We start from the raw sequence: 14,500 nt of genomic DNA on the forward strand, positions 1-14,500 counted from the left end.
AGCGTGTGAGTGTGTGTTTGGCTCCCCGTCTGCATGTGATCAATCTGTCTCACATCTACAGAACATTGATACTAACCTAAAATCACGTTTAAAGTCTCAACGCCTGCATGAAGCAGAAACTCACCACGTATCAACCAGACTAGACCATCAGCAAAACTACCACGAGAAATACTCGTCATTTATTAGCAACAGCATAACAATGTTATTAAAAAGAATCCACAGACTTATTGTACTTTAAAAATGTTGAAATTAAATCAAATGCACACATTCACTTGTATATTTAGTTTTAAACATATTGTCGCGGACTGAGTTTAACTTGGCTGTTGGGCCGCGTTAAAAGTTCTGGAGTTCATTGAACGCATCGATCAAGTAGAGATCTGATTGGCCCTCAGTTCTGTCGCTCAGCCCGTTGTTAGGGGGTTTGGACCAATGGGGTTCAGCAAAGGCCGAATAAGGGAAATGGGAGTGATGGAGCGCGAGCAGGTGAATATAAAGTTGGGAGAAGCGCTCTCGTCTCGGCGGGAGAGATTTAGGAGTTGCTGAATTAATTGTTCGGCGTTTGTTGTGGTCTACAGTAACCAGAATAAAGAACCTTAAAAGAGGTTAAGTCTCCGTGCCTCAGTGTGGGAAAGGGACACTACATTATTGTATGGCTCTTTGGAAATTACATTTAAAAATATGTGGCGTTTATGGCTCTCTCGGCCAAAAAGGTTCCCGACCCCTGCATTAGATGTTCTGAACAAAATGTTGCAGAACTTCCTGGATCCAGAAATGCATATGTTTTAACAGTGTGGTTTCCTTTAACACTTCTTATCTTCACAGGGAGAATGGATAATACGCAACGGTCCTGACCGGCCCCTGTATGTCCACATGTTTTGGGTAAAGTGGGTTGGTTAGAGGTCCATTGTGGCTCTGGTGATGATTGTTGTTTAATGTGAAGCACAGTTGGGTGGGTTTGCCCACACATTTTACATGTCAGACATTTGATACACTCACGGCTCATGTGTCCCACACAAAGACATCCAAAACAAACCCCTTTGCTTCTGAAGAGTTGAATCTTTTCTTTATGTTTCTTTCTGTTGAACTGTTTACATTCCTCCAAAGTATGACAGCGTTCACAGCAAAGACATTTAGGGTTCCTTTCCTTTTCGGGTTCTGATACTGTTTCACCAGCTCTCTCATGCGTCTCCATAGGTGTTACAGTGGTGGCCATCACACTTCCTTTTATTCTGCCTTTGGGCTGTGACTTCAAGCCAGAAAAAGGTTTTATTCTAGTAACACCAGTTGGTTCTCTTATCTCACCAAACAATGGATCGGAGAGTATGTTGACACGTCGTTCGATAAACACAACCAAATCCACGAAAGAAGCTGGCTGATTGGTTGTTTCCATTATGTTGTGAGCTATGGTTCTCCATTGCTCCCTCATTTTGAATGGCAGTTTTGACATGATAGCTCTCATGTTTATTGGCATGTCCAGCTCCTGCATATACTGAAGCTCCTGCATCACATTACAGCATCCCCTTAAAAACAAAGCATAGGCTTGAAGTGCTTTCACATCCTCAGATTTTATTACTTGCCTGTTAAGAGCCTTCTCCATGTAGGCACTTGAAATTTTATACTGGTTTCCAAAATGTTTTTGAAGAAGATCCTTTGCTATCTTGTAACCACGCTCTGGAGCCATGTGCTGACAGTTGCAAACCAATTTACATGGCTGACCTCTGGTGAACTGCTCCAAATAGTAGAGACAATCCGCCTTTGCAGCCTTTTCCTCCACTCCTTGCTCAAAAGCCTTTATGAATGTCTTGTATTGAAGAGGATCTCCATAAAATGTCGGAATGTCTCGTGACGGAAGAGTCATCAGATGTTGCTGCTGCACCAGATCTTCTGTTATTGCATTTTGTCTGTGCATAATGGTGAGTATTTCTCCAGGCTGATTAAGATTGATTTGTTGATGATTTGAAGATTGAGCTGTTTCTTGATGTTGAAAATGATGAGATGTCCCAAATCCAATTTCCTGATGTGGTTCATTATAGCTGTATGGATGCTGTGATGCAGGTGCAGTCTGTCGATTCCTTTAATTTAGGTCGCACATCCTTTGATAATCCTTTGGTGGATATAGATGACCATTTTGTTGAATCCAGTTGTCACATATGTTTCTATAGCTCAAATTTATACTCCTGTGCCAAAGGATTAAATGTCTTGATGGATTCTTTTTGCTTCTCCTTCTCCACATAATAATTCATGCCATCAGTGGGACCTTGAAAATAACTTTCATGATCTGAAGTTTGTAAAACAGTCAATTTAGCAGTTGATGCAGCTTCAGCTTCCATATCAAGCAGTTCCTTTTTTTTTCTTATCTGCAATTCTTGCTCCTCCAAAGCATGCTTGGCTGTTAAAGCTGCTGCACGAGCAACAAGTGCAGCCTTCTCTGCAGCAGCCTTTCTGACAGCAGAGCATGTGGTGCTTGACCTGCCACTCTTTTGGCTCCTGTGGCTTGAATGTTTACTAATATTAGAAATACTATCTTCAGGATTAATTTCATCCACAGAAAATCCTCCTTTGACATTTTCATATTGTGAAACCCATAATTTTGCATTAGCAAAACACTCATTAACAGACAACAATTTTGCTTTAAACCATATATCATGTTTTTCTTTTTTCATCACAAGGCAGTAGAACCAACAAAACATTGAGCACATTTTTCACATCATCTCTCATTTCAATCAGCTGCTCAAGAGCACGTTTAACCTGTGTTTTATCATGATTCAATATTAACCCCTCTATAGATCTCCTAATAACAGCCGCTTTGTTTAATTTGGCATTTCTACTTGATTGTAATCTATCCAGCTCATTAGCGAGAGCCTTTGCTGAAAGTTTTACATCGCGTTTTTGAGTTTGTGTTTCATCACAGTCAGCGCTGTCTAGTTTGTCAATTTGCGCATTGACGTTCACACCCGACATCGTGTCAATCGACTCCATAATTGCAGCTGGTCGTTTCAACAGCCCCCAACACAAAAGCGAATAAACGGAACACTAATAGTTTCCTAATTTTAGTAACCAATTTATTGGATTTATGCTCTACTGTGTGCACACATTGAAAATAATCTAGCCACAGGGGTTGCAAGCCAGTAACTTCTGTGCCGGTCCCAAGCCCGGATAAATAGAGAGGGTTGCGTCAGGAAGGGCATCCGGCGTAAAAATTGCCAAAATAACCATGCGAATCATCCACAACACTTTAGACATACCGGATCGGTCGAGGCCCGGGTTAACAACGACCGCCACCGATGCTGTTAACCTACAGGGTGTCGGTGGAAATTTGACTACTGTTGGTCGAAGAAAGAGGGGAGGCAGAAGGGTCCGTTGCCAGAGAGAGAAGGGAAAAGGCAGGAACATAGGTTTGAGAATAGGGACTCTTAACGTTGGCACAATGACAGGGAAAGGCAGAGAGCTGGCAGACATGATGGAGAGAAGGAAGGTAGATGTACTGTGTGTGCAGGAGACAAGGTGGAAGGGCAGCAAGGCACGTAGTATTGGAGGAGGATACAAACTTTTCTATCATGGTGTTGATAGGAAGAGAAACGGGGTAGGAGTGATTCTGAAGGGGGAGTTTGTAAACAGTGTTCTAGAGGTGAAAAGAGTCTCAGACAGGATGATGAGCCTAAAGTTAGAAATTGAAGGGGTGATGGTGAATGTAGTCAGTGGGTATGCGCCACAGGTTGGCTGTGAGTTAGAAGTGAAGGAGAGATTCTGGAGTGAGTTGGATGAGGTCATAGAGAGTTTTCCCAGAGGAGAGAGAGTTGTTATTGGAGCAGACTTTAATGGGCATGTTGGTGAGGGCAACAGAGGTGATGAGGAGGTGATGGGCAGGTTTGGTGTGAAGGAAAGGAATCTGGAGGGACAGATGGTGGTGGACTTTGCGAAGAGGATGGAAATGGCTGTAGTCAACACTTACTTCCAGAAGAGAGAGGAACATAGAGTGACATACAGAAGTGGAGGTAGGAGTACTCAGGTGGACTACATCCTATGTAGACGAGGTCATTTGAGAGAGGTTAATGACTGCAAAGTGGTGGTAGGAGAGAGTGTAGCCAGACAGCACCGCATGGTGGTGTGTAAGATGACTCTGGAGGTCAGGAAGAAGAAGATAGGGAAAACAGAAAAGAAGACCAAGTGGTGGAAGCTACAGAATGAAGAAACTTGTGAGGAATTTAGGCAGAAGTTGAGGCAGGTCCTGGGTGGTCAGGATGAACTTCCAGATGACTGGGAAACTACAGCAGAGATTATCAGGGAAACAGGTAGGAAGGTGCTAGGTGTGTCATCTGGAAAGAGGAAAGACGGTAAAGAGACTTGGTGGTGGAATGAGGAAGTACAGGAATGCGTCCAGAGGAAGAAGTTGGCTAAAAGGAAGTGGGATGTAGAAAGGACTGAGGAAGGTAGACAGGAGTACAAGGAAGCGCAGCGTAGAGTGAAGAGAGAGGTGGCAAAGGCCAAACAGAAAGCTTACGATGAGCTTTATGACAGGTTAGACACAAAGGAAGGAGAGAAGGACTTGTACAGGCTAGCCAGACAGAGAGACAGAGATGGGAAGGACGTGCAACAGATAAGGGCGATTAAGGACAGAGATGGAAAGGTGCTAACAACCCAAGAGAGTGTACAGAAAAGATGGAAGGAGTATTTTGAGGAGCTGATGAACGAGGAAAATGACAGGGAAAGAAGGGAGGAAGATGTGGTTGTTGTGGAGCAGGAAGTAGCAGAGATTGGAAAGGATGAGGTTAGGAAGGCTCTGAAAAGGATGAAGAGCGGAAAGGCCGTTGGTCCTGATGACGTACCTGTGGAGGTATGGAAGTGCTTAGGAGAGACAGCAGTGGAATTTCTAACAAGGTTGTTCAATAGGATTTTAGAGAGTGAGAAGATGCCTGAGGAATGGAGGAGAAGCGTTCTGGTCCCGATCTTTAAGAACAAGGGTGACATGCAGAACTGCAGCAACTATAGAGGAATAAAGTTGATGAGCCACACAATGAAGCTGTGGGAAAGAGTAGTGGAAGCCAGGCTTAGGAAGAAGGTGGAGATTTGTGAGCAGCAGTATGGTTTCATGCCCCGTAAGAGCACCACTGATGCCATTTTTGCTTTGAGAATGTTGATGGAAAAGTACAGAGAAGGTCAGAAGGAGCTGCATTGTGTGTTCGTAGATTTAGAGAAGGCGTATGACAGGGTGCCGAGGGAGGAGCTGTGGTACTGTATGAGGTCGTCTGGAGTGGCAGAGAAGTATGTCAGAGTAGTTCAGGACATGTATGAGAGAAGTATGACGGTGGTGAGATGTGCTGTAGGTCAGACAGAGGAGTTCAAGGTGGAGGTGGGACTACACCAAGGATCAGCTTTGAGTCCTTTTTTGTTTGCTATGCTGATGGACAGGCTGACAGACGAGGTAAGACAGGAATCTCCCTGGACAATGATGTTTGCGGATGACATTGTAATTTGCAGTGAGAGTAGAGAGCAGGTGGAGGAACAGCTAGAGAGGTGGAGGTTTGCTCTGGAAAGAAGAGGTATGAAGGTCAGTCGTAGTAAGACAGAATACATGTGTCTGAACGAGAGGGATCAAGGTAGAAGCGTTAGGTTACAGGGGACTGAGGTGAAGAAGGTGCAGGAGTTTAAGTACTTGGGATCAACAGTTCAGTGTGATGGGGATTGTGGAAAAGAGGTGAAGAGGCGAGTGCAGGCAGGTTGGAGCGGTTGGAGGAAAGTGTCAGGAGTGTTGTGTGACAGAAGAGTGCCAGCAAGACTCAAAGGAAAGGTGTACAAGACAGTGGTGAGACCAGCTCTGCTCTATGGGTTAGAGACGGTAGCAGTGAGACAGAGACAAGAGGCTGAGATGGAGGTAGCGGAGATGAAGATGTTGAGGTTCTCCTTAGGAGTGACCAGGTTAGACAGGATAAGGAACGAGTACATCAGAGGGACGGCTCACGTTGCCTGTGTTAGCGACAAAGTCAGAGAAGCCAGACTGAGATGGTTTGGACATGTTCAGAGGAGGGACAGTGGATATATTGGTAGAAGGATGTTGGAGATGGAGCTCCCTGGCCGGAGGGCAAGAGGACGGCCAAAGAGGAGATATATGGATGTCTTAACAGAGGACATGAAGTTGGCTAACGTTAGGGTAGAAGATGTTCATGATAGAGTGAGGTGGAAAAGGATGATTCGCTGTGGCGACCCCTGATGGGAAAAGCCGAAAGAGAAAGTGTGCACACATTGAAAATGTCATTGAGTGTAGCGCTACAGTCCCTGGTACCTTCATGTGTTGGGTGCCGTTCTGTCGTCTGTGGAATAATGTTCCATAAATCCAGTGATCCAGCAGTCAATAATCCAATTATCGTCCAGGAATCCAGCGTTCTGATCCTCCGCCCAGTTATCTTCGGCATCGCAGTTCCCAACAAACTTCCACCTCCGGGCCGACGCTCTCCCACCTCAATCAGCAGCCGACCTCCTTTGCGTCATTTTACTTCGCTCAGTGCCAAACGAGTAGAAGTAATCCACAGATACAGCCAGGGTTTTGACTATTGTTGAAGGAGCTAAGCCTACAACTCAGCTCCTGAGATTGTTTTGACCCAGGGTGAGGTTGACGCGCATCTGTTTGCTCCAGTCATTAAATGTCCACTCTCATTTTGTATGGCGACACATTGACATTTATTTTCTGTCATTTTGCATATGTAACCCTGCTTAAGTTACTTAGTTATTCTCTTTCATTTAGTGTAATTTTCAGTTTCACCACTGGTGGCAGTCAACATTTTAAATGTTGGTTTTTTGGGATTTGCCAGGAGTGATCATCCTGTCATTGTTTTTATCTTTGACGTCTTTTCAACTTTTCTCAAGGCATAGCGTCAGAGGAAAAAAAGACTTCAGCGAGGTAAAGAGGAAAAAAAACAGACTGAAATTAATTGTGGTTGTTAAAACTGTATTTGTTCTAAGTTTTGGAAAAAACTCACTTCCAACAGTTAGAGTGTACCCAGGAAGAGAAATCTTGTTGAAGAGCGACGTTGGACTTTGTTAATTTTGTGGAAAAATACGTTACCTCGGTGAGTGGTAATATCGCATTTGATGTCGGATAACCTGCTATATTCACTGGTGATGTGTATTGATTGATTTGAAAAAACAGTGATTTGCAAACCAAATATTATAGAAAAAACCAGTTGAGGTAACTATGGAAATGTGTGATCAGTATTGTAATGTTTTAAGTTTAATGCACGGAGTCTCCTCGGTTGGCCACGTGTTGCAGGCTAGCTGCACAGTAAGCTAGTTTGATTTTTTTTGCATACATGTTGAGTTATATAATTTTGGTGTGTATATTGAGTTAAATCCTTGAAAAAAAGAAAATGACTGTGAAGTAATGTTAAAAGGACAATATATATGGACAATATTTAATGATTTTCTGCACATTTGTGTAGACTGGTTTTTTTTCTTGGTGCACATCTGGATCCCAGACCTTCCTTCGTTCAACTCATCTACTCCATCATCATTCCGTCATCTTACCTCCTTGGTTCATCTCATTTCATCTCATCTACTGGTTGGACATTAAGTGGGTTACGTTTATTTTTTTTTGAGTGCACTCAAAGGGTTATTTATTTTTATTCTAAAGAAAAGAGAAAGTTGGACTCAGATTTAAGTTTTCTTTTTGAGATCTCAATTTTATTTGAACCTCCTTTTCATGTCAGTGGCCACTTGTTTTTTTGTTGTGAAGTGTTAAATATAAGTAATTCACTCAGTTCTTCAGACTGTTATTTTGTGTTATTTTATTGCCTAAACCTAAGTATTCTTTTCTGGTTCAACTATAAATCATACATTTCTATGGGGTGGAATATTCCTGGCTAAATACTGGAATACATGACAGTCAACAGCCTCCTCACTGAACCTAGACTTAGAGTAACTCCATTTGAAGGGATTTAGAGCTGTTACACACAGCAGCACCGTCTAGGGGTTACACATACATACTTGCGTGTGACATTGACCAGCCTGTGTTCTTACACTCGTGCAGTACTGCGGTCAAAACCCTTTGCCCTTCCGGACCAAAACACCTGACAAACACTGTAACGTCTTCTCATACATACAGAATCTCCCTACTGGCAGTAAGGTGAACTACAATCACATTAATGGCTCCTACAGTGGAAGTATACCTGCAACAGAAGTTGTTGTGCTTTTATTCTGAAAATTCCACTGGGCTAAAACATCAGTAATCACGTCTCCATTCAGGGTTCATGAGATCGTTCAAAGGTTTTCTTGCAGCTTCTTTCCTGCTCCGTCTGAGAGCCTTCTGTGTGTTTCTGTGTCTGTGGGACCCACTTTGAATGCTCATTGTCCCGCAATATTTCCAAGAGGGGAAAATAAAAACAAAATTAAATTGGGGGACACTTATTATTATTATTTTATTGTCGCTATGAAAATAAGAAAAATATTGGTTCGGTAAAGTTAAGAAAAGATAGTCACAGATTTGCACTTCCGGCCTAAATAATTCTTCTGATAAATGTTCAAATGTGTCAGTAAGTATCTCAATCATTTTGTATTAACACAGAGAGTGAACGACAAATGAATTTCAAAAGAAAAAATATCGTTGCAGCGTTAGAAAGAAGGGGGGGGGGGGGGGGGGGGTTGTCCTCTGGACAACCTGGCAAGTAATATGTGGTTGTCCTCCCCCACTTTTGATTGTCCTTCGATACCAATATTCAACAGCAAGGAAACCTACTCAGATGTCAGTACTTCATTTTTTCTATACATCTAATATCAAATGCCTCTTATGATGGACATTTAAAAAACTCTTTAAATATTAAAAACAAATATTTTACTAAATATTGAAGCATCTGGTTAAAGTATTGCCATGTAAATCAAATACTGTTACGGTCAAATGAAAATACTTTATCTTACCCTATAATATATAAGAAAATTTATTACATTAACCAAGACTGTAACCTAATGAGTATTTTTAAAATTTAGAACACTTGTATGGACTGGGACTAGTACAGCATTCCAAATATAAAGTAATATTTATATGTGATGAAAAGTTATGATATGATATAACATCTATTTCAAATAAACACATGTGTAAATGATACCATGTTTACATTGTGCGCTGCTGTTTACATTTCCTAAATTTGCAACAGCCTCTGTTTCTGAATTCCTGTTTGTACTTTTCTACTTTCTTATCACTGTTGAGTTATTTCTGATTAATTCTAATGATATTATGATCAATATGAGCAGTGAAATAATATTTTACCTCTTCTACTCAGTTCGTTCGGAAGTCACGTGACATCGTTCGTGCACAATCGGATTTATCTTAACCCTTGTGCTATCTTAAATGACCCCACCCTTACATTGATGTGTTCTCCCTACCATGACAAGAGTGATAACAACACTGGCGCTACAGCTCTGGTGTTAAGGGTTAAACCTTTGTCACAACCATTGATTGTAAAAAAAAAACTGGACAGCTCAACCCCTCCCTTCTTGTTTCCCAAATAGGAAGTACCATTGCTTCCTGATTAGGGCGCCGCCATATTGAAACCAGTTGACAGTGATTGGTCCGACTCACTCTGACTCATCGTATCTGTGGCAATTACTGCTGCCGATGCCATAGATACAATCACTCAGAGAGACTCAGACAAATCACTGTCAACGACGCCCGTATCAGGAAGCAATGGTGAGGGATTTTGCCTCATTTAACAAGAGCGGGAGGTAAGAGCCCATTTTGTGTGGGTGATGTCACACCTTGATTTATCCATTGTTTTTACAGTCAATGGTCTCAACAGCCCTTAAGGGTGGATGCAGGCCAACCAACAACCAAAAAAAAAATGCCTCAGCACTCATATGGGTCAAACCACTGTATGGGTGCATATGACTAAGGCTTTAGGTGCAAAAAATCAGTCCATAGTCCAAACCACTAGAAGTAGAGAACACAGATAAGTTGGAAAATGTCTTGTTGTTTAACTTGGTGTATTAAAGAGATGATTGTATATAATTAAAGTACAAAATGTCTTTCTTTAATGCAGACTTTGGACAGATTTTTGTATTAAAGTCATGTTTTACTCTCTTTACCAGCTGTCCAGGTTGGGGATGTGGTTGTGATGCTTGGATCCTCCGCCGTCTTACCCTGCCACATAATCACAAATGATCGTCTATCCCAGATCACATGGCAGAAAACGATCAAAGGAAAAGCTCCAGATGATGTTTTCTTGACAATTCAGCCCAAGAATGGACTCAAGTTTAGTAATGGACAGGATTTAAGATTTCAATTTATTGGAAATTTCAATGATAAAAATGAAACCCTGAAGTTTTCTAATATGACACTGAAGGATGAAGGAAGCTACACATGCATCTTCAGCTTGTTCCCCGGTGGAACACCAAGTAGAAATTCACAACTTGTAATACTTGGTAAGATCTGACTGTTTACATTGTTCTGCATTTTGTTACTGTTGTTACTGCAACATGTTGATTTTACTGGTATTCCTATAGTGCCCCCAATCACAAATCTGATGGATTATACACCCTTAGAGGGAAATGAGGAGGTTCCACTTGCAACTTGCACAGCTGCTGCTTCTAAGCCTAAAGCAGAGGTGAGATGGATCAAAGGTTCTTTGGAAGAAAAAATTCGAGAAGAACTTAAGGAAACTCGGCATGCCAATGGTACGACCACCACATGGAGTACTCTGCTTGGAAAACCTGGGAGAGAGATGAATGGTCAGTTGGTGAAGTGTGTCATCTCAAGTGAGGCAACGAAAGACGAAATCTTAGAAACCAACATCCAGGTCCACTGTAAGTATCTTCAAACTTCCTCTAAAGCAGATTTATTCTGATAGTGAAAGTGAAAAGTGCAGAAAGAATAACGAATGCAGGCCTAGAGGGGAATACAGGACACAGGTGGAAAGACTGTTGGACAACATGTCCTCCTTTCATACCTATGGAGCCTTCTAGAATATCTGTTGTGAGAAGACCAGAGGGTGACCTTTGGGAGTGTCGTTGAGGAAGAAGGCTTTAAAGGAAGTAGAAAAGTACAGCCAAATGTCCAAAGAAGTGTTCCCGAAATGAACTTATTGTTGTTATGATTATTGATGATTATTATTATGATATGTTAACGAAGGAATGCACAATGTGCAGAGAGACACATAACCAGGCCTTTATATGGAACTGCAGACAGAGAATGGGGCTCTTCTGCTCTTTTTCCTCTCTTGCGGTCTTCCCTGTTTAGGTGTTGTCCTGTGATCTTCTGCTTCTGCTATATATATTTAACCTTTTGTTGTTCTTTAACTTCTTGTGTAACATTCTTTACAGTTTTTTTATCCCCAGAGTAAATTATTGAATTTGAGTTGACTGGACATCAACTTATTCTGTTATTTAAAGACCCACAATCTGAAAATCATGTTATTAAATAAAATGTAATAAATAAAAAAAAGTAAATAAAATATTGACTGACATTAAACTGGTCAGTGGCCTACAAAACGTCCTGAACAGCGCTGGTGTAAAGGACTTTATATCAAACATGACCACATGAAAGAGCCTTGATTCTTGCTTTCCAATATTTTACACAATGAAAAAAGCTTTTTTGTGGTAAAAATTTTGTATTTTAGGCAGAACAACTTTATTTTGGCACAAAGTTGCACATGTTTCATATTACAAATATAAATGCTTTTAAACTAGTGTTATCCTTGAAAAACTTACCTTTCTTTTATGTCATAAACCTTTTTGTATTTATTGCAGACCCGCCTGGGAATGTCAACATTTTTGAACGATCCGAATTCTCACATGAGTGTGAAACTGAGGCAAATCCAAAAGTTACCGTTATCTGGACAAGGTATTGAAAAAGTAAATGCAGTGTTGTTTGCATTTGAGTATGTCTTTTGAAATGTATTTGTTTTTTTCAAATGTATTTATTTATTGTCTGAGTCCACTTGTGGGTTCAACCTAACCTGTGGAAGTTTTTGCAACTAAAATTCAAAGGAATACGCAAATCTCAATTGACAATTCAATATCCAAGAATTCATGCTCAATCAGCATTCACTCAATCAACCACAGTCTACTTAACCCTTGTGCTATCCTAGGCACTTTAACATTGGGAGTTGGGTCATCTAGACCCACTAGACAGTGCGCTGAACCTTTTTTCTTCAATAATTTGTGATCTTCACTGGTGTCCATGGATAACATGAAATCTTTCCACCTTTATCCACCTTTGTCATGGTAGGGAGAACACGTCAATGGTCATCTTGACCCCATAGGATAGCACAAGGGTTACACACTGCACTGAGCCACACTCAGTGTGAAGTATTGTTTGTGCCATTCTGCCTTCCTTACCGAGCGTAATCTTTAGACCTGATCTTCTGTCTCTTGACTGTGTCTGACTCAGTTTGCCTGCCCCCTGCCCCGACTCTCGCCTGGATCCTGACTACCCTGTCTCTCCTTTGATACCTGTTATCAACCCCTGCCTGACGCTGATTTAGCTTTGTGGACTTTTAGCTGAGCTAATGAACCTGCTGCATTTGGAACCAGCCGGTTCTTGTGCTAGTATCCACATGCAGGGGTAGTTATGACTGACCTAAAATGTGCAATTATTGTGGAAGACACTGGACTCTGTTTATTTTTGCTTAAAGTTTAAAAACACATGTCAAAGTGAAGCATGAAACCACCCAGACAAACTAAACTGCTCCTCTTGTGTGGCTAAGAAATATTTTGACCTGCAGTCAAAAGTTTTTTTTATTTTTTTTGTAATTGAATTTTGTTTTTGCCTTTTCAGGTCTGGCCAGCCTCTGCCTCCATCAGTTGAAGTTGTGGGTGCAACACTGCAGTTTTCAAGCCAGAGCAATGACTTGTCTGGCCTTTATCAGTGTGAAACCACAAATCCATACGGAAGCAAACAGGCATACCTCTTTGTGCAGTTCTCTTCAGGTGAGTTCTGCTGTGAGAATAAAACAAATACATAGATGTTCACCTGAACAAAAAACACAACAAATCTTGAGGCATGCTGGGAGAGCTTCTAAAGACTTTGGGTGTTCAGTCTTCAGTCTGAAGTTCTCTGTTGGAAGCAGAACAACTGGACCAAAACGGCCACTGTAGTCGGTCATTACTGGATGTAAACAACAGTAGAAATGTGACAATGAGACACAGCAACTCATTGAAATGTGGTCGGATGAATGCAGGCTCATCAAAACAACTGTTAACGTGATACACATTACTTCTCACACTGTTTTCCCAACAATCTATATGTTATAAACACTTCATCAAATCAGTGTGCCTTCATAGCCGTCTCCTTAGTTACCGTCCTGCAGCAACCGTCGCCGTACCAAAGCAACAAGTAAAAAGTGTTGTAGCTGACGATACAGACTTCCAAAATTGGTCAGCAAAATATAAAGTTTAAATAAGTGAACTATCCTGACAAAAATGGCAAAGCGCAGGACTTCCATTATTCCTTCTCTTGTTGCTTTTCCTCGCCCTCGTAATTCCTGACCAATGACTTTTGTTTACAAAACCATGACATTACAAAATCAGGACAGTCTTCTTGGCGGCAGTCTGAATATAGACCAAACACAAGTCTCAGGACCAAATTAAGTGGACTGGGTCCAGACCAAAGGATTTTTCCAGTCTGAACTCACCCTTAATTTGTGTTTTGTGTACAGGGGAGAGATAGGAAAAAGACTTTTTCAGTGTAACTTCCTTTCTAACATGTGAAATTAATGTATGTCACAATTTTTACTCTCATTTACATTGTGTGTAATATATATATATAGGATTTTCTGTAGATTTTTTTAAATGCCCCCACGGAAGCACAATACACTCAGAGAGAATGAAGACTATTCTGTTTGTAGCATTGCAAAAGCATACTTTTTAAAGAAAGTTTCTTTCATAAAGATGTATTTTTTTGTTGTTGTTTAAAATTAAAAATGTATGTGTCATAATTGTTTTTTTTTTCAAATATATATATTTTTTAGAGATAATGTAATTAGAAGTGGAGCCATTAAACTTTGACTTATTTCTTACAGGAAACTGCAACCTTTTCTGCGTCTTGGTTGGTCTCCTGATTATCCTGATTCTCCCGATTCTCCTTTTTCTCCTGCCTGGAACTGGAAAATGTCAAAGGTATCAATTCCACCAGATATGTTATGAGTTAAAATTCACAAAGTGAAAGAGGAAACTTTTTCCTCATAGTATTTTACAAAGGTTTCAGTCAGATCCTCGGGGAGATGACAAGAAATCTGGATAAGAAGCTCCTCATTGGTGGCAGAAAAAAAGGTAATAATAATATCAATAATACCAATAACATTTTGCAAATATAGCTTTTGTGTGTGTGTGTGTGTATGTATATGTATATGTATATATATATATATATATATATATATATATATATATATATATATATATATATATATATATATATATATATATATATATATATATATATATATATATATATATATATATAAAAAAAACTTGCCCCTTTCACCCTTTCGTGGGTGGTTTCTCACTCAAGCTCGGGTCCTCT

General features: G+C 40.7%; 1 protein-coding gene across 1 annotated transcript; it reads left to right on the plus strand.

Annotated features, from left to right (window-relative positions):
• The first annotated feature begins 6,789 nt into the window (after positions 1-6,789).
• On the plus strand, positions 6,790-14,173 carry LOC105356840 (nectin-1-like). The gene is made up of 7 exons (XM_023951203.1): positions 6,790-7,064; positions 7,434-7,564; positions 10,072-10,404; positions 10,486-10,785; positions 11,728-11,821; positions 12,758-12,909; positions 14,001-14,173. The coding sequence occupies exons 3-7, from the start codon at positions 10,098-10,100 to the stop codon at positions 14,141-14,143; spliced, it is 996 nt and encodes a 331-aa protein (XP_023806971.1). The 5' UTR covers positions 6,790-7,064; positions 7,434-7,564; positions 10,072-10,097; the 3' UTR covers positions 14,144-14,173.
• The last annotated feature ends 327 nt before the right edge of the window (positions 14,174-14,500 follow it).

This window comes from Oryzias latipes, chromosome 21 (assembly GCF_002234675.1).
Source record: "Oryzias latipes chromosome 21, ASM223467v1".
In the NCBI taxonomy this organism is placed as follows: Eukaryota; Metazoa; Chordata; class Actinopteri; order Beloniformes; family Adrianichthyidae; genus Oryzias; species Oryzias latipes.